This window comes from Dipodomys spectabilis, unplaced genomic scaffold (assembly GCF_019054845.1).
Source record: "Dipodomys spectabilis isolate Male_0828 unplaced genomic scaffold, ASM1905484v1 ptg000599l, whole genome shotgun sequence".
Classification (NCBI taxonomy): Eukaryota; Metazoa; Chordata; class Mammalia; order Rodentia; family Heteromyidae; genus Dipodomys; species Dipodomys spectabilis.
Genome location: NW_024871276.1, coordinates 1,268,037 through 1,292,379, shown reverse-complemented (window position 1 = coordinate 1,292,379; position 24,343 = coordinate 1,268,037). Strand labels below are relative to the sequence as shown.

Sequence of the window (24,343 nt, the reverse complement as noted above, 5' to 3'; positions counted from 1 at the left end):
TGTCATGTTGGGAATCAAACCTAGCATGCTAACCAAGTGCCAGAGATCAAACTCAACACAAACTAAGCAAGTGCTTTACTACAGAGCTACATCCCAGCCCAGTACTGAGTTTCCATAGTTAAAGCCAGAATGGACTTGCAGTATTACACTATGTAAACACAGACCATTGAGAACGCATTATGATAGAACTTAATGGAAAGGATGAGGAAAGTAAAAGGGAAGTAGAAGTTTTCCTCAACTATAAGAAGTCAATAAACAATAAAAAATTGATCCAGTAGTAGATAACAGTATATGGATAGGATTCTGAACATGGGAGAAAACACAAGGAAAAGAGTGATGACAGTAATAGCTTCTCGGAATGATAGAAAGAAATAGAATAGTATGTGGTAGTGCTAGTGTTTCAGTGTAAAATTGTGTGTGTGTGTGTGTATGTGTGTGTGTGTGTGTGTGTGTGTGTGTGTGTATACACACTAGGGCTTGATCTTGAGGAACTGTGCTCTTGCTTTGTTGCTCATAGTTGGCATTCTACCTCTTTAGCTATACCTCCACTTCTGGTTATTTATTGGTTAATTGGACTCTCCAAATTTATCTGCCCAGGCTGGCTTTGAACCATGATTCTTAAATCTCAGACACCTGACTAGGTAGGATTATCAATATGAGCCACCAGTATCCTGTCCAGCTAATATAAGCCTTTTTAAACCACTCTGTTCTAACATGTGTTATTTTAGTATAAAGAAAATCAAGTTCCAAAGGAAGGAAGCTTGACCGCAGGTTCTCTGTAGTCCCCTCTCCCTCAAAGGTCATATTCATCAAGAAATAAATTTGGACATTGACATGTAAAAGTGGGTGAGAAAATATTGAAAATGCTCTGTGTGATAACACCTATAAGGAAACAGAAGTGAGCAGAGAGTGAAGTAACACTGTGTGGCAGATGGAGCAGAGGTCATAACCATTATGACTTTGAACCTTGGATTCTCCTTCAGACATCTAGTGAGGCAAGAGGGCCTTGCCTGTGTCCCTCAACGTAGAGCACTATGCAGACATGTGCCACCCAGGACAGCAAAGCACCTTCCTTTGGCTGAGAGATACTTACTCAGGGTCTGATAGCACTCTTGGAAAGAGAGAATAAAATGAATACCTCCATACTGGATGGTTCTTTTTTTTTTTTTTTTTGGTCAGTCATGGGGCTTGAACTCTGGGCCTGAGTGCTGTCCCTCAGCTCTTCAGCTCAAGGTGAGTGCTCTACCATTTGAGCTACAGTGCCACTTCTGGTTTTCTAGTGGTTTATTGGAGATAAGAGTTTCACGGACTTTCCTGCCTGGGCTGGCTTTGAACCACGATCCTCGATCTCAGCCTCCTGAGTAGCTAGGATTACAGGCGTGAGCCACAGGTGCCCGGCTACTGGATGGTTCTGATTGGTTGTATTAGTCAGCTTTCTGTCCTTGTTTTGTTTTTGTTTTGTTTTTTTTTAAATACCTGAGATAATTAGTTTAAAAAGAGAAAAGATTTATTTTGGCTCACTCTTTTGGTAGTCTCTTTGTTTTAGCCCTCTGGAGGGAGGGCAGAACCTCTTAAGGGGGGAAATGTGGCATTGCAAATAAAGAGAAAGTGACTGGGGCCAAGGTGCCTTTTAGGGGCATGCCTTCAATGACCTGAAGACCTCCCAGGGTGTACTATCTCTTCTAAAGGTTCTACTGACTTTGAGGTGTGATGGCTAAGGGACTGGGCCTTTGGGAGATATTCCAAATCTATAATACCTACTAGTTCAGTTAATGATGTGTAATACAAATTCCTAAACCTGGAGTATCTGGCAAAGGAAGACAATGCCCATTAGGCAATTTTTAGAGCACTAGATGTGACATACAGTTGGTCTTTGTAGGCTTTATCTTTAATGCCTTGTACATGACTTAGATCATTGTGGGGTTGGCTCTTTTAAACCCACACCCAAACAGAGCTGGGCACTGGTGGCTCACACTTGTAATCCTAGTTACTCAAGAAGCTGAGATCTGAGGATTGTGGTTTAAAGCCAGCTAGGGTAGGAAACTCATCTCCAGTGTACCAGCCAAAGCTGTAAGTGAAGGTGTTGCTCAAGTGATAGAGCACCAGCCTGAGTGAAAAAGCTGAGTAAGAGGGTGAGGCTTTGACTTCAAGCTCCAGACATGTGCACACACACACACGCACACACGCGCGTACACGCACACACGCACGCACATACACACACACACCTGACTTGCCTATGTAATTTTGAAATTATTCCAGCTTAAAATTTTAGATGCAGAACATTGTAACTTCATTGTAGTTTAATTCTTGAGCATATTGTTGTTATGAAATTTTAAGCATCTTGATGTAAGAATTCTATTATAATGAGTTCATGCTGTAATCACATGTCTGATTTTCTTGTTCCACAGTGGTAGGCTTAAATAGGATAGTGTAGGTACAAAAGCCTTTGTAAGTAGGTCAGTGTAGGAGTACATGAAGTACTGTACTGAGAATGAGAAGACCTTTGAGAAACTATAGTGCCTCAGGCACGGAGGTTCTCCGAAAAAGTATTTTATGGAAGACTAAACTAACTGTTGAATATCATTCATGAGTTCAGCAGGTATCTAGCAAGCAACTATCTTGTGCATATCATATGCACTGTCAACAATCTGATGGAAATATAATAAGGACATGTCATTGTCCTGGAGTGGTTGTACAGGCCTGTAATCTAGGTGAGGTGAGGCAAGAGAATCCAGAGTTCCAGGTCATCCTGAAACATAATGACACCACATCTCAAAAACCCAAAACCAAATGAGCAGCCAAACAAACACAACAGCAGCAAAAGACACATGGGGGGGGGGGGAGAGAGAGAGAAATTGAGAGAAATACAGTGATACAATCAACATAGAGAGAGTGGATATAAAGCCTAAGGCTGTTGTGAAGTATTTGTACAAGTTGAGGAAGGAGAAAAAGGCTCTTGTTTGAAATGATCTGAACAATGTGGCTGGAAAAGTTTGATTAAAGAACAGGGCAGGAGGGAAAAAGTTGAAAGAAAAGAGAGAATTGGAAGCAGTTGGCATGTGTTTGTCTTTCCCTTGTCAAGCATTAGTGAATCAGTAAGAGGGAGACAGTATAAAATTTGGAACCTTGTAATTCCAAGAACAGTCAGGATGTGAAATTACAGAAAAGCATGATTGCATTGATTGTGAGGTTGGAGGAACTTCCATGTAATGCTCCATTTCATTTGGCTTGGTTCTACAATAAAGGCTTAAACCTGTGAATAGTGTTTCTCACAAGCAGAATAAAAATGATTTAAAAAACCCACTGGAGCTACTTTTAAAAAGAATTCTAGGGAACCAGTTTATTTTGTAAACTGATAAAGTTGAAAACCTTTAAAACATTTATTTTGTGTCCTTATACAGACTCTATGTCATTGTAAACAATTAATGAAGAATAGTTCTTTTCCCAAAGGAAAATTAAATCTTATTCAAATTCCATTTGTCTCTTAATTAAAAAAAAATTAGCCTATTAGCTGGGCACTGGTGGCTCACACCTGTAAACCTAGCTACTTAGGAGGCTGAGATCTGAGAATTGCAGTTTGAGTTTTGAAGCCAGCCCGTACAGGAAAAGCACGTGAGACTCTTAACTCCAATTAACCACCAGAAAACCAGAAGTGGCACTGTGGCTCAAAGTGGTAGAACACTATCCTTGAACAAAAAGTTCAGGGACAGAGAGCCCAGACCCTAGGCCCTGAACTCAAGCCCCACGACTGACCAAAAGAAAAAAAAAAAAAAAGACTACTCTAACATATACATAAGTGAATATATATGTAAGTATATATGTGAATGATTTTTATCAGAGATAAGGTCTATCCTAGTCAAGATGTAGAATATTTTTCTATGCCTCAATAGTTTTTCTTCATTGTCATCTCTAACACCCAACAAATATTCTGACTCTGTTCCCCAAAGATCAGTTTTGCCTCGTCTTTTAATGGAATTATTGCATACTTTTTATGATGCTGGGGAAGAAATGCTTTCATCCTTTTTTTCATTCAATGAAGTGTTTCAAAGATTCATGTTTTGCATATTTAGTAGTTAGCTTTTTGCCATTAGTTTTCATTGTTACGACTATGACTGAGGTATACAATTATTCTGTAGATTAATATTTAAGCCTGTATTCTTTACTCTGGGTAAGTGAAGCTATCAATAGTTTTCTTTCTGTAGACATAATGCACTCGTATCTCTTGGGAATTACTTGGTCATGGGAAAGACATGTCATTAGTTCTAGACATGTGGCCAAATCATTTTTCCAAAATGACTGTATTGATTTGCACCTTTACCAGCAATGTATGAGAGTGCTAGTTGCTTTATATTCTTGTCAACACTTAGTATTACGGTCTTTAATTTTAGCTGTTGGAATGGGCCTTCAACCCTAAATCTGGCTTTGCTCATTTATTTGGTACACGAAGTTCTCTACCACTGGGGTACATTCCTAGCCCTAGGTATGGCTCTTTTACATTCTACTATTGCACAGATTTTCTTAGTAATTTTCTTGGTATAATTGGTGGGTTCTACTATGACTATTTCCTTAGTTCCTTAACTAAATGTTCTTTTTTTCCCTTCTCAGTTGTCACAGGCAGTACTGATGGAATTGGAAAATCATATGCCGAAGAGGTAGGTGACTTTCAAGACTTTTCTTTTTGTTACAAAAAAACTAGGAACAAATATGGAATAATCACTTACAGTAATTTTGATTTAGGAAGTCAAACCACAGGGACTGTAGGTGTTCTTTCTTTCTGTCTTTTCAGAAATAACCATGTTTGTGAACATAAACAAAAAATTTTAAAGCAACTATCTGCACAAAATAAGTACAGAACTTTCTATGCTGACTATTTAGAATTGCAAGAAATGTAATCTAATCTTACATCATTTAAGTGTGGACACCCTCACCTCTAGAAGTCAACAATTTATTTTCCAACAGAGATATTGTTATGGTCCGTCACATTTCTTAGGCTAATCTGTAGCACCATTTTCAAAGAGGGATTGTGGTTACTAAAGATAGTGACAGATATAGACAGAGGATTCAAGGCCTGTACTGTAAAGGCTGGGAGAGCATACTAAGTCAGACCACTGTACCAAGCAGGAACTTGGGTTGTAGTGCTCTTGAGGCAAGTGTACTGCTCACCAGTCTTCACACAGGCTGGCAGCTATGCTGTTACCTGATTCTGATAAGATACTGGCACAGGCATGGAATTTTTCACTAACTGTTCCTAAAGGGCTTGGTTTTTAGAACAGTTTTTGTCTGTTGACCCTTTTATTTTGAAGAATCTCAAATTTTGATCAGCACCCACCCTTCTCCTGGACTGACCTATTAACACTTTCTTACCTTTAACTTACTTTGTGATTATCACTACCATTATTGTGGTTATCTGGCTGGCTAATTTGTATATTATAGTAATATACCCTTGCCAGGTGCCAATGGATCACACCTGTAATCCTAGGTACACAGGGTGAAATCTAACAATTGGGGTTCAAAGCCAGCCTAAACAGGAAAGTCTGAGAGTCTTATCTCCATTTAACCACCAAAAAAACTGCAAGTGGAGCTGTGGCTCAAGTGATAGAGTACTAGCCTTGAGCACAAAAACTCAGGGATGACACCTAGATGCTAAGTTCTAGCACCAGGACCTGCTCAAAAAAAATTTTTTTTAATTACAGATAGATTTATATCTATCTATAGGGATATAGACATATATATTTATATATTTTTATATATTTATATATGGTTATTTAAATGTATATATTATATATTTTTATATATAGATTTGTACCTATAGGGATATAAATAGATATAAGTATATCTAGGTAGATATATAAGTGTATCTATATATTTATACAAATTTATAGATGCTATAAAGATCTATATAGTATATATAGATCTATATATGTAGATCTATATAAGTATATGTAGATAATTATATCCCTATATCCCTAGATAGATAGATAGATAGATAGATCTATCTCTATAACTCTACCCTATATCCGTATATTTAGATCTATCTGTCTAGGGATATATGTGTGTGTGTGTATAGATAGATCAATAGATAGGTATAGGTATATATCTATATCTAAATAGATATATAAATATAGGTATATATTAATTTACCTTCAACTAATTCAGGATAAATCTTCTAAGAACTAAAACATTCACTCTTATAACCCTACTACAGTATTCACACAAAGAAATTTTAACTTGGCATAGTACTATTAATGTAATGTTGAGCCCATTTACAAGTTTCCTAGTTGTTCAGTAATGTCCTTTATAACTTCCTTTTTTTCAGTTAACAATTTTGGATTGCATTTGTTGTCATGCATATCTCTTAGTTTCCTTAACCTAGAAGGTTTCTTTATATCTTTTATTACAGTGAGCATCTCCTCAACTCCTTCTTCACCCTTTCCCCTTTCTCCTATTGTGGTGCTGAGATCATCCAATCCAGGTCCTTATGCATGCAAGAGAATGTCCTACCATTGAGCTCTACCCTCCTCCCCTTATAACAGCAACACTTTTGCAAAACCCCAAGCCAGTTGTTTTGCAGACAAACTTGTATTTGATTGTTTCTTCATCTAATGAGGATAAACTTTTTTTTTTGTATAAATGCTATTTATCCTTCTGAGTCCATCTTATCAAGAGGCTTTTAAAGTCCATTTGTTTCATTATTGATTATGCTAATGTAAACAATTTATTAAGATATGATCTACCATAAGTCTCCATTACAAAAGGTCTTTAGTAAGGAATATGTGTGATGAAACTTTGAGACTGTAAATAACCCAGCCATCTTTTATCCAATGATTTTAAGAGTCATTGACAATGTTTGCCTAGATTAATTATTATCATAGTTTTAAAAATGGTGAATTTTTCTAATGATATCTTTTATTCTATACTCGTTAGATTTTTTTCTATAAATAAGAGTTTTTATCTATCCCTTTCTCCCTTGTTAATTTTTTTACAGAATTAATATGGCCTAATGGATTCTTTGGAGGTTTTATAGTAGATTAATCAAGCAAATTACTAGGCTTTGTTATTTTTATAAAAGATGATTTTTCCATAGCTTCATTTGCAATGCCACTCATTACTTAATATGAGCTGACTTTAGGATTTAAAACTGCAATATTAGCTCACTAAATCACTACAGTTCATAGCACTCAACGTATTGCTCATTTATAAATTGTCTTGAAAGTTTCACTAAGAAGTTTTGTGCATGTTAGTGTGTTTTTCTCTACTTCTGTATTTACAGTCTTTGGAGTAGGAAGTACATACACTCAATCTTCATTTTTTATAAAACTTATACATTGTTGGTGATGTAGGTAGAAGATGCTCCTAGGAAATGTTTATTAATTTATTACTTAATTGCTTTAGTTTGCCTTGGTTGTTCACAATTATAATGCCCAAAGAAAAGCTTTAAAATGGATTATATTTTTAGGAATTACTTACAGTTTATCTTCATTTTTTTCTTTCCCAGTCCTCTCATCTTTGTTTTATGCATCCAGTCTATACCAAAAACTCTTAAAGATAAGTTTTAAATTTTACTAATAGTAGACACCTAATATTTAAAAGCCCCAAACAATATAGACCAGTTGAAAATGAAAAGTAAAAGTCACCATCCTTCTTAAACCCTTTGAGTGTACGTTCTTGATTAGAGAAATAAATCTTTGGAGCATTCTTTCTGTGAAAAACTTCATTTTGGGTCATCTATTCATTAGACTTGGATTTATTTATTTAATTTTAATTATCACCTGATCAGATTTTCTTCACAAAGAATCTATCTAATTTGTATTTAAAATTAAATGCACCAGTGTGACTGAGATTATTTTGATTGTTTCAGTTAGCAAAGCGTGGAATGAAGATTGTCTTAATCAGCAGATCACAGGATAAACTGAACCAAGTTTCCAGTGATATAAGTAAGTTCTCAATGTCCCATGGTTGATTACAAATGGAATATGGCTAATCTAACTCCAATGTTTTTAAGCAGATATTTAGCTTTGACATATTTGAGAAAACTTTTCAGAAAACTTTTTCAAACTGTTAATAATATGTTTTAAAGATGGACTATTTTTCAAATACACAAATGTAAATAGACATACATTTCTTTTGATGGTACTGATCAGGGCTTCACTTGTGCTTTAAGCAGTGTAGTTTTACTGAAGGGTGAATTTGAATAATGAGTCTTAGATAATGGAGAGATAGGAGGTAAACTAACATACTTCCAGTGACTGTACTGCTTCATGTTTACCTACTTATAGGCATATCTGATAATTCCTAAAGAGATACAAGTATGTATGTATATAAATTCGTTCTTTGCCAGTACTGAGACTTGAACTCATGTGTCTTGCATTCATGTGGCTTGCTTAATTGGCTGATAGTCTACCACTTGAGCCATGCCTCCAACCTAGCTGGCTTCTTACTGGTTAGTTGGAAATGGGAACTGACAGACTTTTCTGCCCTGGCTGGCTTTGGACCATGATCCTCCAGTTTTAAGCCATCTGATTATATGTGTGAATCACCAGTGCCTGGATTTGGAAATTCATTCTTAAGAAAAGCAACCAGTAGTTGCTAGAAGTAAACGTTCATAGACAGAAAACAGATGCTTTTGATGAAATGCAATGTTGAGTTTTGAAATTCTGTGATATGAATGAATATACCCTTTCTTCAATATAGAAAGGAGAAAAACTACTGACATGCTTTAGTAAGTACTCCAGCCCATATGAAATTTGCTCAATGAGTCAGAAGACATGCTTTAGTGATACTTGAAAATTTGGTTAACTTGTGATGTGAAACCTGTTGGCAGAAATATGATTGTGGAGAAAGCCAGGATCTTGTTCAAACATGTTTGTGAAGGAACAGATGGTAAAGGGACTGAATTGACCTTTATTAAAAAGAATTCTTTTTCCTTTTAATGTTGAAAGTTCTGAAAAAACAACTTTTCTGCAAATAATGTGAAGTTAATAGGAGACTTAAGTTAGGACACGTTTTTAAATGAGATATGAATCATCGCTTTAGGAGGATAATGTTTTCATAAACATAAACCAAGGTTTAATATTGACAAAAACAGACCAATCTACTTTTTTTTTCCAGTTATGCCTTAAACACGTATATTGAGTGCCTTTGTACAAGGTACTTTGCTAGTCAGTTGAGATATAATGGTGAGCAAGTTGTATACATTCCCTGTTGTTATAGAATGTATATTCTAGTGGGGTGAAGAAAAATGAGTAGGAAAAAACCCTTAAAAAATTACATCAAAACAAAGAAGCCGATGATTAAGTAGTTGCACTTTGTATTGCATGCCACAATGAAAACAAAGCACTTGCAAGGGAACAATAGCGACATTCTTATTTTGTGGCAGTATGGCAAATTCTGAGAGTTATAGGGTGAAAAAGAGGCCAAAATAATAACTTGTTGCGCTATACTATCACTCTTTACAGAAAGTGTCCTGGGCTTTCTTTTGAGTGTGGAGGAATTGTGTTTGCTTAAGACATACATGATATATGTATTATAGAATTCTCATTTCCTTAGCCTTTGGATCTTTGCCTTTACCTTATGGGGTGAGGGAGGGGGGAGGAGGAGAGGTTGTATCCTCTAAGTCTTATTATATGCTGACTGTCACGGAGCCCAAGTTTTACTCTACAATGAAGCTAGCTATTCAAGACACTCTAGCAATGACTAAGTATAAAATTGGGTATTATGTTTTCATTGGTCTAGTACTCATACAATCCATTTTCACACATTCTTACTACCAAAAAAAGTAACAGAATTTTTGCCAGGTGCTGGTGGCTCACACCTGTAATCCTAGCTATCCAGGAGGCTGAGATCTGAGGATTGAAGTTCAATGCCAGCCCAAGCAGAAAAAGTCCATGAGACTCTTATCTCCAATAAGCCATCAGAAAACCAGAAGTGACTCTGTGGCTCAAGTGGTAGAGTGCTCACCTTGAGCTAAAGAGCTGAGGGACAGTGCCCAGGCCCAGAGATCAAGCCCCATGACTGACAAAAGAAAAAAAGAAAAAGAAAGTAACAGTATTTATTTGCTATGGCTTTTGTGTATCGGGCATTGGCCCATGGATCAGACTACTCTTATTCTCCAGATAATGCTGTGATCTAGCCTTGTCATGGATGGCAATTAGGGGATGTTGGGTCATGAGGAAAGGTGTAACTGTTGCCCCAAATCCACTATTTTGGTAGCTTTATTACAGGACTACAAGCATGGAATACTAATGTCAGGGTCATAAAAAGTAAATCCTGTGTATTTGTACTATGAGGGGAACTTCAGATAGTTTGGAGTTCAAGATTCTCAGCAGCATCAGAGTTTACCCAGACCCTCATCCCAAATCTGAGGTCTCATTCATTCTCAGTTAGGACTTGCACTTTCCCACAGGAGACGTGGGGAGTCCTGAAATTTATTTATTTATTTTTGTCGGTTGTGGGGCTTGAACTCTGGGCCTGGGTGCTGTCCCTCAGTTCTTCAGCTCAAGGCGAGCGCTGTACCACTTGAGCTACAGCTCCACTTCCGGTTTTCTGGTGGTTTATTGGAGATAGGAGTCTCACGGTCTCTCCTGCCCGGGCTGGCTTTGAACCGCGATCCTCAGATCTCAGCCTCCTGAGTAGCTAGGATTACAGGCGTGAGCCACCAGTGCCCGGCATGAAATTTATTTTCCATTGTAATTCTGTAACTGGTACATTTAAAACACCATCAGCAAGGTGAGCTCTGTGGCTATAACTCATAAAAGTTTTTTTTTTTTTTTTTTATTGGCGCCACCAGAGAAGTCTTCTGTTCTGCTTATGGTAACTGTGAATTATAAAGTTGAATAAATTAATCCTGACATTTTCTTGCTGTAAATCCTCCAGTGTATTGAGAGGGAGCCATAGTGTGCCATGGTCTTTGTAACCTTCATTCATGCCAAACTCAAATGTAGCAGCCACTTGGTCCTGTAAAGGCACCTTTTCAAATATTTCATTATAATCAGCAATCAGGATTACTTTGGTTAGTTGTAATAGTATTTACTACATCATCAATTACCAGCCTCCTATTTCCCAGTAGGAAGAAGTTTAGCATTGTGATAAGCCCAAGGATTAAGTCAAGCAATAAACCATAGTCCTTTGAAGTTTCTTCTTGGGATTCTACTCTAGTTAGTAAATTCTTTGTCAGATTCCAGTCAATCATCATAAGTCACTCAAGTTAGTTTAACAAGGATCACTTGTCATCTGGCCCAGCACATTAACACTTTAGTGGGTTAATTTCATCCCTCCTGCACTGCTGTCTGACAGAAAGAAGGAAAGAGGACAGAAGGACATTGAAGAATTGATCTGCCAACCTAAGAAACATAGGAGTCCTCTTTTGCTCTTCTAGCCTTCTAACTGTCCTGTTACCATGCACACCTAGATATTTTATACCATTATAAACAATTCCTTTTGAATACAAAGGGCAGCCTACTTATCATAGCCAAAGTTCTACAGAAAAGATTATTTATAGCTTAGTAGAGAACTACATGTTTTACCAACAACAGATAAATACTTCACCAATATTAATTGCTTTGATGGAATTACAGTTCTTGTTACCTGTGGAGTTAAGACAAGTTTAAAGTCATCAAGTAGAATAAACTTATTTTATTATCATTTTCAGCCAGGAGTATTTGTATATCAAGTATTATTGCCAATTTTTTAGTTTATCGAAGAAAAAAAGCCCTAGCTAAATTATTTATTTATTTTGGTCAGTCATGGGGCTTGAACTCTGAGCCTAAGCATTATTCCTAAGCTCTTCAGCTCAAGGCTAGCACTCTACCACTTGAGCCACAATGTCACTTCCAGTTTTCTGGTGGTTTATTGTAGATAAGAGTCTCACAGCCTTTCTTGCCTGGGCTGGCTTTGAACTGTAATCCTGAGATCTCAGTCTCCTGAGTAGCTAGGATTACAGGCATGAACTACTGGTGCCTGGTTTCTAGCTAATTTTTTTTTTTTGTCGGTTGTGAGGCCTGAACTCTGGGCCTGGACGTGTCCCTCAGGTCTTCAGCTGTAGACTAGCGCTCTACCTCTTGAGCCTCAGCCCCACTTCCGGCTTTTTCTGTGTATGTGGTGCTGAGGAATCGAACCCAGGCCCTCATGCATGCAAGGCAAGCGCTCTACCACTGAGCCACCTTCCCAGCCCATCTAGCTAATTTTTTAATGTTGAGCTGGGCTTTTATTTACAATAAAGTACATTACAAAGGAGACTATCTTATAGAACAACCAGTTTGCTCACAGAATTTAGATATTTATAATTAATATAGCAGTCATAAAATCCCGATTGAATGCACTTTAATTAGCTTTGATTTAAAACAAACCATGATATTTCTCTTTTTTTTTTCTGTAACTTATTTCAAGGCAAACAGCTTTCGGATGGTCCTATAACTATATGTCTTCTCTTGAAATGCAAAGCTCTTCAAAATGTAAATCTTCTAGGTCTGTAGTCAACAAATGAATAGGATAAGTAAAAAATGTCCATTTCACTTTTTCAGTCCTAATTTGTGATCAAAGCTGTCCGCTAAGATGCAGATTTGACAAAATAAATTTATTCCACAATTTGCTGATGCAGAAACAGTGTTGGTAATATGATATACCCTGTTACATAAAGGGCTTTTTGTTTTATGTTTAATGAAACAAGAACACACATTATGTTATGAATTAATTTGAATATATCACTTATAATATATCACTTATATAATTCCAGAAATACTTTTTTTTTTTTTTTGGTCAGTTGTGGGGCTTAAGCTCAGGGCCTGGGTGCTATCTCTGGGCTTTTTTGCTCAAGGCTAGTGCTCTACCACTTTGAGCCACAATGTCACTTCTAGTTTTCTGGTGGTTAATTAGAGATAAGAGTCTCACAGAGTTTCCTGCCTTGGCTGGCTTTGAACTGCAATCCTCAGATCTCAGCTTCTTCAATAGCTAAGATTACAAACATGAGCTACAGAAATACCTTTATTACTCTTAGAATTTTTATATTTCAAGACCATACTAAAGCTACCAGCACAACTATGTTTATTGCAGCATTATTTACCATAGCTAAGATATGGAAGCAACCCAGATGCCCCTCAGTAGATGAATGGATCAAGAAAATGTGGTATATATACACAATGAAATTTATGCCTCCATCAAAAAGAATGACATTACCCCATTTGTAAGGAAATGGAAAGACCTGGAAAAAATTATATTAAGTGAAGTAAGCCAGGCCCAAAGAAACATAGGTCCCATGATTTCCCTTATTTGCAATTACTAGTATATGTCTTGAGATGAGCAGAAATGGTCAGATAAGTTGATGTTAGGCAAAATGAACCCCAAGATAAGGATTCAAATGTTTTTTTCTTTCTTGTGATTGTTTCTAACATATTTATAAGATGATTTCTTCATTGCTTTGTATGCCCCTTCCCCACGGTATAACCCCTGTTTTCACTGTATTTGATGTTGGTATAGTTTGTGGAGGGGAAGGGAAAAAACAAATTGTTTAAATAGGGATACAGGTGGACCCATTGCAACAATGAGATGTACATTCAAGACGTTATGTCGAAAAACAAACTTTACAATTTTGGCGGGGGGAGAGGGGGATAGGAAGGGATGGGAAGGGGAAACAAAAGGAGGAGGCAACAATGCTTGATAAGAAATGTACTCATTAGGGGCTGAGAAGGTAGCTTGCCTTGCATGCATGAGGCCCTGGGTTCGATTCCTCAGCACCACATAAGCAGGAAAAGCTGAAAGTGGCACTGTGGCTCAAGTGGTAGATGTTGGCCTTGAGCTGAAGAGCTCCCAGGCTGAGTTCAGGCCCCATGACTGGCAAAAAAAAAAAAGGAAGAAATGTACTCATTACCTTGCCCGTGTAATTGTAACAACTCTATTCGGTATTTTCACAATAAAAAAATACATATATACATATAGATATAAAAAAGAATTTTTATATTTCCAAGTTAGGAAGTAAAATCCAACCTGTTCATGTCTACTGTAATACTTAAAACTGTGGAGCTCTCTTTCACCCTCCAGTGTTTGTCAATGTTACTGGCTTCAAGAAAATGATGCTCTTTCTGTCTATAATGAAACTTTACAAGCCATAGGCACAGGATAGTTTATGAGAAGGTTTTGAAGCATTGTTTCAACATATTGGAGTGAAATTTCTTTACTAGTGGGATTGTCATTCCTAATTGAATGAGATTTACTATTAAATGAAGTATTTCTGCAATGTCATGGTTACAAATTTATCTCATTGTAGCTTGGTAAAGAGTAATACTCCCTCTCCCCCTCCCTCCCCCCCCCCCCCCCCCCAGTACTGAGGTTTGAATTTATAGCCTCATGCTTTTCATTCATATTGTTGGGGCTGGTGCTCTATCATTTGAGCTATACCTCCAGTTTGAGATTCTTATTGAACCAATGCAAATATATTACATTGCCATGTAAAGTGAAAGGACTGAATAAAGACATATAATATTTGGCCATTGTTTAGTTTGTAGACCAGGCTAACCAATATATATGGATTATATTTTCTACATTTTTGTATTTTTCTCTTTCTATATTTTCTTTAAGTGTATCTGTTGATTTTCTAGGTTATTTACCAGTCATAACAAACTACTCCAAATTTAGTGAGGTCAAGCAATAACCATTTTATATGCTTCAAGCATGAGAAGAAGCAAATCCTTTACTATGCAGGTACATTCCCAGCCCCTCTTGATGGAGGTGTAGCATGGAAACTTTGACAAAGAACATGTAGAAAGGGAGATTCTGTTAGACAGCATAATCTTTGTTTTTGTTAGGAAAATATAGGCTGCTACAATTACAAACTATATAATGATTTCCCAGAGAGTATTCTTGCTGAATTATGAGGGATCAGGAGGACAGAACACTATTCAAAGAGTGTTCATTTCAATTTGTTCAAGTCACTCAGTCACAGTGAAAAAGAAAAGATTGATTGCTCAAAGTAATTTCTCTCATCATTTCCATTCAGTTTTGCACAATTCTTGTTCCACTGGTCAGTAGCATGCTTTTAACAAACTATTTCATTTTAGAATAGAATCCCGTGTAAATACTGTGTTTCCTAGTACCGTGGCTATCTGTTCTTGGTGGCAATGTTGGGTAAACCAACATTAACCCATATAGTTAATTTGCTGCGTCATCAATAAGAGTCAAGAGTACCGATTTATCCTGTGTTGAAGCCATTGGTCTTTAAATGCTTTTTCCTAAGGACACTGTTTTCTGACCAGTGGTGGGTGACTAGGGACTTCAGGTAAGTTTGAAGGAAAAGTATGACCCACCTATGAAAATCCTGATGGCTAATTAATTGTAATGATAAGCAATGTCAGAGTGGAATTCCCAACTGAGGTTTAATATAGAGCTAATTAATATGATTTAGTCAGTGCCTCTTTCTGTGGACACTAAAGGCATTGGTAGATCTCTAGGCACATCCACCCACAAAGTGTGTTTTTCAAGTACCACCATTAAACAAACATACTTTATTTTTCAAAAACATTCTTAGACCAGACACCAGCAGTGGCTTATACCTATTATCCTAGCTACACAGGAGGTAGAAATCTGAGGATCACGAGCCAAAAACAGCCTGGGCATGAAAGATCATGCAATTTATCTGCAATTAACTACCAAAAAAGCCAGAAGTAGAGTTGTGGCTCAAGTGGCAGAGCACTAGCCTTGAGCTCAAGAAGCTCAGAGACAGAGTTCAGGCCCCATGACCAGCATATGCATGTGCACATGTGCCCGCGTGCGCGCACACACACACACACACACACACACACACACACACACACAAATCTTGGGGATCATTTTTGTTTCTAGATATGCCGGTCTTTGTACAGAATCATAAATATGCTTCTGTTCATCCTAGTGTTTGATCATATTCTGTTAGAGCTTGCCTATACATAACTGACCAGGATGTTGGACTTTTCATACTTTTTAATATTTTGGGCTGATTAACAGAGCAGCTCTTCTAAGAGAGTTTAAATAATTAAAGCTATGGAGAGTATTACTAGATATATCTATATTATCCCTACTAACCTCTTGCTCAATAGAGCCACTATCTGGAAGGTACCAAATATTGGCTGTAAAATAACTTTAACAGCCTATTATTAATTTGAGGTCTAGATTTGTGAAGACAGAATCATAAAAAGTTGCTAAGAGACAAGTCGTTATATCAAAATGTAACTTATATGTGTCCAAGTCAGGAAATGATGAATTGTCTTGATTTAGAGTGAGAGTAATTAGCATAAAGCATAGCTGCAAGAAACAGTAAATATTGGGAACTCTAGCTGCTTCCAAAATGAGAAAATTTTGTTTAAAATATCATTCAACAACATGATAAAAGTCAACACAACAGCCCAAAAAAGTGAACAGATTCTCAGGAGTGAGTGTTCTGGGGATATGAGAAACCTTTGCTAACCAAGCTGGATATGGAAGGGACAAAATAATTTTTTTATGTTCTCAAAGATCCATTTTCTCCTCAACATCTGGTACACTGTTCAATTCATAAGCTTTCTTTGTTGGTTTTAATGTTTTACATACCTATTTACTCGTGCATTAAGATGACAAGTTAATGCTTTCAACTTTAAAACACTTTAACTTTATGCACATTGAATTTGCCATCTGAAATGTCTTGTTGGTGCTAGAATTTGAATTTGGCCTTGTTAGACTAGCTTTCTATTACTTGAACCGTGCTTTTTGGTAGGTAGTTTTAGAGTCTTCCTTCCTACATAGTCATTCGCTTGGATCTCAATCCACCTATTTTAGGCCTTCTGTCATTCTTGAGCTCAGAGGTGGAGTCTTTTCTGCCCTGGCAGGCCTGCAACTGAAAATTCCCTTTTACATTTATGTATTATTATCATTGTCATCAATCATCATCATCATCATCATCATCATCATCGTTTTTAGATATGTATTCCACAAATGAGTGAGAATAGGAAGCATTGGCTTTTGACTTAAGCTTATCTTGTGTAACATGATGCTCTCTAGTTCTGCCTATTTTCCTGCAAGTGACATAATTTTGTTTCTATTTATGACTTAAGTAATGTTTCATGGAATGTGTGTATGTATGTATATACACACACATATATATATATACATATGTATGCATATATGTATATAAAATTAGCTTTATCCATTCATCATTTGGACATATTGGCTGAATCCATAATTTGACTATTTTAAACAGAGGTGTAATAAACATAGTTGTATCATACCATATGCTGATTTGCAATTCTTCAGATATATGCCCAAGAGTCATAGCTTTCTGATGAATCTCCATACTGATTTGTATAGTAGTTGCATTAGTTTGCATTCAAGAGTGTATGAGGATTTCTTCCTCCCACATTATCTCCAGCATTTGTTACTGTTTGTTTTCTTAATAGATGCCAATTTGAGTGGAATGAGATAGAATTTTCATGTCATTTGGTTTTGCATTTCCTTTTTTGTTGTTGTTGTTGGTCATGGTCCTGAATTCAGTCCCCTGGAGCTGTCCCTGAGCTTTTTTTGCTCAAGGTTAGCACTCTACCATTTTGAGCCACAGCACTGCTTCCAGTTTTCTAGTGGTTATTTAGAGATAAGATTCTTACTTTCCTACCCAGTCTGGCTTCAAACTGTGATCCTCAGATCTTAGTCTCCTAAATAAATGAGATTACAGGTGTGAGTCACCAATGCCTGCCTTGCATTTTCTTTATGGATAGGGATAATGAACATTTTATCATGTATTTGTTGTGAGAACTGTCTGTTCAATTCATTTGCCCATGTTTTAACTATGTTAATTCTTGGCTATTTAGCTTTTTGAGATCTTTATATATTTTGGATATTAATCCTCCATTGACTAACTGGTGAGGAATTTGTGGGTTGTTCTTGATTCTGGAGTTGTTTCTTTTGCTATGCCGAAACTTTTAATTTGATGTGGTCCCTATTCAGAAAATACTTACTTATATTGTCCAGAGTTTTCCCTATTAGTTCTTGTAGTAGTATCAAGGTTTTAGATATTACATTATGATCTTTGATCCAGTTAAGAGTTCATTTTTTTTTTTTTAATGGGTTGTGGGGCTTGAACTCTGGGCCTAGGCACTGTTTTTCAGCTCTTCAACTCAAGGAAAGCACTCAACCACTTGAGCTACAGTGCTACTTCCAGTTTTCTGGTGGTTTATTGAGATAAGAGTCTCATGGACTTTCCGGCCCTGGCTGTCTTTGAACCTTGGTCTCAGCCTTTTGAGTAGCTAGGATTACAGGCATAAGCCCCACTTCTTTCTTAAAAATTTTTATAGTTTTCATTGTAGAAGTGTTCTACCACCTTAGTTTATACTACTTGTTTTTTGGCAAAGGAAATGGTTTTCTGATTTCTTTCTCAGCTATCAATTTTTGTATATTGGTTTTATAGTCTACTATCTTGCCAAAAGTATTATTAGATCCAAGGATTTGTTTTGGTGGTTTCTTGAGGGTCTTTTAAGCATAGAATCATGCCATCTGCCAATAGGGATAATTTTGACTTCTTCCTTCCCCATTTGTGGCTATTGTATTACTTTCTCCTACCTTATTGCTTTAAGTTGAAATTCTAGCCAGGATTCATATGGAGTAAGACTGAACTTTCTCTCACCCTTCTTTTCTTTAGAGGAAATGATCTCAGTCTTTGCCCATATAACAAAAAGGTGGCTGTAGGTTTGTCATACATAATCTTTAACTCTGTATAGGTTTTTTTTTTTCAACTTCTAGTTCTTCAGTTTTTATAAGAGGATGTTGAAATTTATCAAAGACTTTCTTTGCTTCAATTAAAATATTGTGTGATTTGTATTCTTGATTTTGTTTATATTCTATATTGCATTGATTTGTACATATTGAACCATCCTTGCATTCCTGGAAGGAAAACTTGATTATGGTGTATCAGCTCTTTAATGTGTTGTGGAATTCTATTTCAAAGTATTTTATTTAGAAATTTTTTCATCTATGTTCATTAAAAAGATATGTCTATAATTTTCTTTGATGTTGTATCCTCTTTTAGTTTTAGAATTAATATAATACTGGCTTCATACAATGAGTTTGGCAATGTGTCTTTCCTTTTTCATAGAAAAGTTTGAGTGTTGGTATTAGCTGATAGAATTAGTCTGGTAGAATTTAGCAGTGTATCCATCACAGTCATGAGCCTTTCTTTGTTGGCAGACTATTACTGATTCAATCTTATTGTTACAGATCTATTTAAGTGGTTTATATCTTCTTGCCTCAATTTAGGTAGATTAACTGCATCTAGAAATATATCTGCTTCTAGATTTTCCAGTTTATTACATATAAGTTTTCAAAGCATTCTTTCATGACCTACTGAATATTACTGGCATTAATATTATCTATTTTTCATCTATAATTTTATTAATTTGGGTATTTCCCTTTTATTACTAAGGGTTTATTAGTCATTACCTTTTCAAAGTAACAACTTTTTATTTCTTTTTTTTCTTTGTATAATTTGTAGTCTCTGTTATTATTAAATTCTTACCGTAATTTTTATTTGGGTTTGACTTGTTCTTGTTTCTCTTGAGGTTCATCATTGGGATAGTGTTAGAGATTTCTATTTTTTTTTTAATGTAGGCATTCATAGCTATAAACTCTCCTAGTATCTATCTTTGCTATATCATAGATACTATGGTATATAGTATTTTCGTTTTCATTAGACTCTAAGAACTTTTGGATTTTCCTTTTTATTTCTTAAAGTGGCCACTGATCCATTCAATAATATGTTGTTTAGTCTTTATTTTCTTAGTTGTTTTGCTGTTCTGTTGTAGTTTAATTCCATTGTGGTCTGATAGACTACAAGAAATTATTTCAGTTTTCTTATATTTGCTAAGAATTCTTTATGTCCTCAACTAAGATTTCTTTTGGAGGAATTTCCATGGGCTGCTGAGAAGAATGTATATTATGTAGCTGCTAGATAGAATACTTTGTGGATGTTTATTAAATCCATTTGATCTTTAGTGTCAAATTGATTCTGAGATTTGTTTGAAGTTGGGTGCATTGACATTGTGTACATAGATGTTCAAATTACTATTTCTTCTTGATGGATTGTTAATATCAAGAGTTATCTCTTGACTTTGAAAACACTGTATTTTTTGTAGGGGAGCAGGGCTATTTTTTTTTTATTAACTTGTAATTTAAACTTACTTGTATGAGGTATGTTTTATTATGACATTTCCATACATGCAAACAGTGTCCTGATCAAACTTACCACTCTGTTACCCTCTTTTATCGCCTCCCTGATTCTAAAGCAATTTTACAGTATCCATTGTTTTATTTTTATATATGCAAATAAACTTATTCTACCACATTGAGTCTCATTTACTCATTCTCCCTCTAGTTGAGTCTTTTTTGCTTTGTTTTTGTTTGGTGGTACAGGAATTTAAATATAAGGCCTTGAGTTTGCTTCACTTATTTGTTTACAGATGGTACTTTAACACCTGAGCTATGCCTCCAGTTCTGCCTTTTGCTTTTGTTGTTGTTGTTGTTGTTTCAGAGGTGGAGCTTTACAGACTTTCTTCCCAGGCAGCTTGGAACTCAGTCTTTTAGATCTTACCTTCCTGAATAGCAAGAATTACCCATGTGAACCATCTTCTTTTTGTGTCTACCCTGTAATTTTTTTTTGGAGGGGGGATGGGTCCAGTCGTGGCTTGAACTCTGGGCTTGGGTGCTGTCCCTGCGCTCTTCAGCTCAAGGCACGCGCTCTACCACTTTAGCCACAGCGCCACTTCCAGCTTTTTTCTTTTCGCTTATGTGGTACTGAGGAATTGAACCCAGGGCCTCATGCATGCAAGGCAAGCGCTCTACCACTGAGCCACCTTCCCAGCCCCTACCCTGTACTTTTTTTGAGTGCCAGTTCTGAAGCTTGAAGTTGGCACTGTCCCTGAGCTTTTTGTTTTTTTTTCTCAAGGCTAACACTATAGCCTTTCAACTGCAGTTATACTTCTGGGTTTGCGTGGTTAATTGGAATTAAGAGTCTCATGGAATTTCCTGCCCACACTGCTTTCAAACAGTGATCCTTAGGTTTCAGCCTGAGTTGCTAGGATTTCAAGTATTAGCCAATGGCATCCAGCTTCTACCCTTTCTTTTAAAAGATACTTTTTGTGCTATAAAATTCCAGGTTGGTAGGATATTTTAAATGTTTTATTTATTTTTTGTTTATTCTCCAACCTCTCTCGGTACTTTGCTTCATTGGATTCTTTCTTGCATCTGTTTGTGACAGATCCAGCTCACCTGTCAGCTTACCTTGTTTGTTTTTCTCCTTTTGGGGATTATTGTCCTATGTCATCCATGTTCAATGTCTGAAAGTCATTGTTTCCTATTTTTTAGTTTGAGACAAGAGAATAAACCTAGTGTGCACTGTACATCATGTTGAGAAGCAGATATGTCCCCCTTCTAACCTTTAAAATTGTTCTCACATAAATTACTTTAAAAATTTCCTCACAAAGTTTTTTATCTTTCACATAACAATAAATGTTTGGTTCACATTAGATTCTAAAGAAAAAAGGATCCTTATGCATTTGTTTGTACCCATCCTGGTATGATTTTAAAGGGTGTGGCACTTAGCAATTATTGCGTGGATGACTGCAGAACTCTTTTGAAACTTCATTGTATTCTTAACATCGCACAGAAAGATGATTTTGATGTTTCATTTAGACTCTAATTTTGGCATAGTTTTATATTCTAAGCTAATGTGGGACCCTGTTGTAAAGCAGTCCCACTAAACAATTTCACCAAGTGTAGCTTATTTCAACTTCATTATTATTTGTTACCAATCATTTACTCAGATAGAGAACAACATCTGTAATATGGGTGGATGGTTTGTGAGAATTGTGCATACCTACCAATTAGTTGGCCCAGCCAACTAATTAGTATGTGTTGGTCTGCATCTCCAATTAGGGCAGCTGCTTGAATGTTGCTCTTCTACAGCTGACATTAGCATGTGGGTGTGCTGTGCACCATGGCCAGACACTGGTTGTACTTTTTAATTAAAATGTTTGCCTAAGTTAGTATGGTTTCTTTAAAACAGTAAGTGGTCTTTCCATTTGGATTATTGATAGTTCAGTGACTTGTGTTTAAAAAATACCAGTTTCCTCCCCCACTCCCACCCTTTATTTTGCCTTTGGAAATGTGGGACCAAGCTATTAGGAATTGAGGGACTACCATTTAAGTAGATGAGTGGTTTTTCTCTTCCCATTTCTAAATTGTTGATTGTTAGTCTAAATGGATAATTGTAAATTGGGGTACAGCTTTCATTTATTCAAGAACTTAAGGGAAGACATTTTCCTTTAAATGTTTCTAGAGATCAGTAGTTTTGTATAGGAATTGCTTCCTTTTTCATCATAGAAGGTACTTTGAAACTCTTATTGAGAAGAGTTACTTTAACCAGATTTTTCCATAAAATGAAATTATTATTTTTTTGTCAATTACCAGCTGTTTTGACAATCTAATTTCACCCATTGCATATGTACATACTAGTCTTATAGTAGCTACCATTATTTGGATAAATAAGTGGTAGCTTTTGTAAGGTGCATTCCAAAAATACAATATCAGAATAACAGAAGAATTTTTTTTTAATTTAATTTAATTTTATTTGTGAACATACTGTACAGAGGAGTTACAGTTACATGGGCAGGATAATGCGTACATTTCTTACCAAGCATTGCAGCCTCCTCCTTTGTTTACCCTTCACATCCCTTCCCAGCCTCCCCCCTCCCCCCCTAATCCCAATCCTTCTCCTTCCCCTCCCCACCTCCCCCACCAACGTTGTAAAGCTCGTTTTGGACATGACAACTTGTACTTCTCATTGTTGCAACAGGTCCACCTGTATCCTTAAACAACTGGTTTTTCCCCATCTCCTCCACAAGTTATACTGACATCAAATATAGTGAAAGCAGGGGTTATACTGTGGGGGAGGGACATACAAAGCAACAAAGAGATAATCTTATAAATGTGTTAGAAACACATGCATGAAAGAAAAAAACATTAAAATACACATCTAAGGGTTCATTTTCCTGACATCACATTATCTGACCTTTTCCGCTTGACTCATACATATACTAGATATTACAAATAAGGGAAACCATGGGACCTACGTTTCTTTGGGCCTGGCTTACTTCACTTAATATAATTTTTAAACAGAAGAATTTTTTAAAAGTAAAACACAACTGTATGCTTTGCTTGTTTATTCTCACTGTATCTTTTAAAAGATGAGCATTTTTGGCTAGAAGGGAATTTTTTTAGAGATAATCTTTTTTTAAAAAAGTTATATACTTTTAGGAATGGCTGCTAATAAAACAAATAACTAAAGAAAACTTTTTAAATAGGCTTTGATTTAAGAGACTTGCTACATTTGTGACATTTACTAAATCTGTAATGAAGTAAATATCCATAGGTGATCTCTGGGATACTGTGAAGACACTGAGATGTGGTGAGGCCATCCTAGATCACCCATAGGCAGTAAAGCTGAGCTTCATTCACAGACCATCTGCCTGCAGGTCTCGTTCTCATTCCCATACTAGAAGATGTTTCTTGTGACATTTCTGCACCCCTAACTCATGGTATTGATCTAGACTTTAAAGGCCCCTTCAGTATGCTGTGCCCTATTTTTCCAATCTTGACTCATTAGAAAACAATGCTTTTGACTCCAGCTGAAACTAGAGGTAGTATTGGGCCTCTTTATGCACTGTGCTTTTTTCTATATGCCCTGCCACAAGGCTACATAGTCACACAGTTAATCTGCCCATACAAAAGTGTTATCTTTGCATTACTTCTGCTGCATATTGGAGCCCTTATTAAGTAATATATGAGTTACTTGAACATATGCACTATAGTACCATGACAGTTGACTCGATGAAACTAGATGACCAAGGACCAGAGGCCTATATCATGGATATTGTTGGACAGAGGGCAGCGTTGTGCCCCAGAATGATACAGCATGAATTTCATTATGCTATTCAGATTTTAACTGAAAGATGTACAAATTGTTAATTTCTGGAATTTTCAATTTAATATAGTCTGACCACAATTAATGATGGGCAACTGAAAACTTGTAAAATAAGATGGGGGCTAATTGGAGACTGTTGTGTTGCATTTTGTGTCTTTTTTTTTTTTTTTGGTGCCAGTCCTGGAGCTTGAACTTAGTGCCTAGATGCTGTCCCTGAGCTTTTTTGCCCAAGGCTAGTCTTCTACTACTGCTAGTCATAGCTCCACTTTTGGAATCTTTGGTATTTAATTGGAGATAAGAGTCTCACAGATTTTCCTGCTGTGGGCAGCTTCAAACAGCATCTTCAGATCTCAGCCTCCTGAGCAGCTAAGAATATAGGCA

General features: G+C 36.4%; 1 protein-coding gene across 1 annotated transcript in view; it reads left to right on the top strand.

Moving 5' to 3' along the window:
• The window catches only part of Hsd17b12 (hydroxysteroid 17-beta dehydrogenase 12), a 122,569-nt gene that overhangs the window by 36,965 nt on the left and 61,261 nt on the right, over positions 1–24,343 (top strand). Inside the window, exons 2-3 of the mRNA XM_042671103.1 lie at positions 4,606–4,652; positions 7,859–7,934. Coding sequence (XP_042527037.1) covers positions 4,606–4,652; positions 7,859–7,934 — 123 coding nt within the window. The remainder of the gene's footprint in view (positions 1–4,605; positions 4,653–7,858; positions 7,935–24,343) is intronic.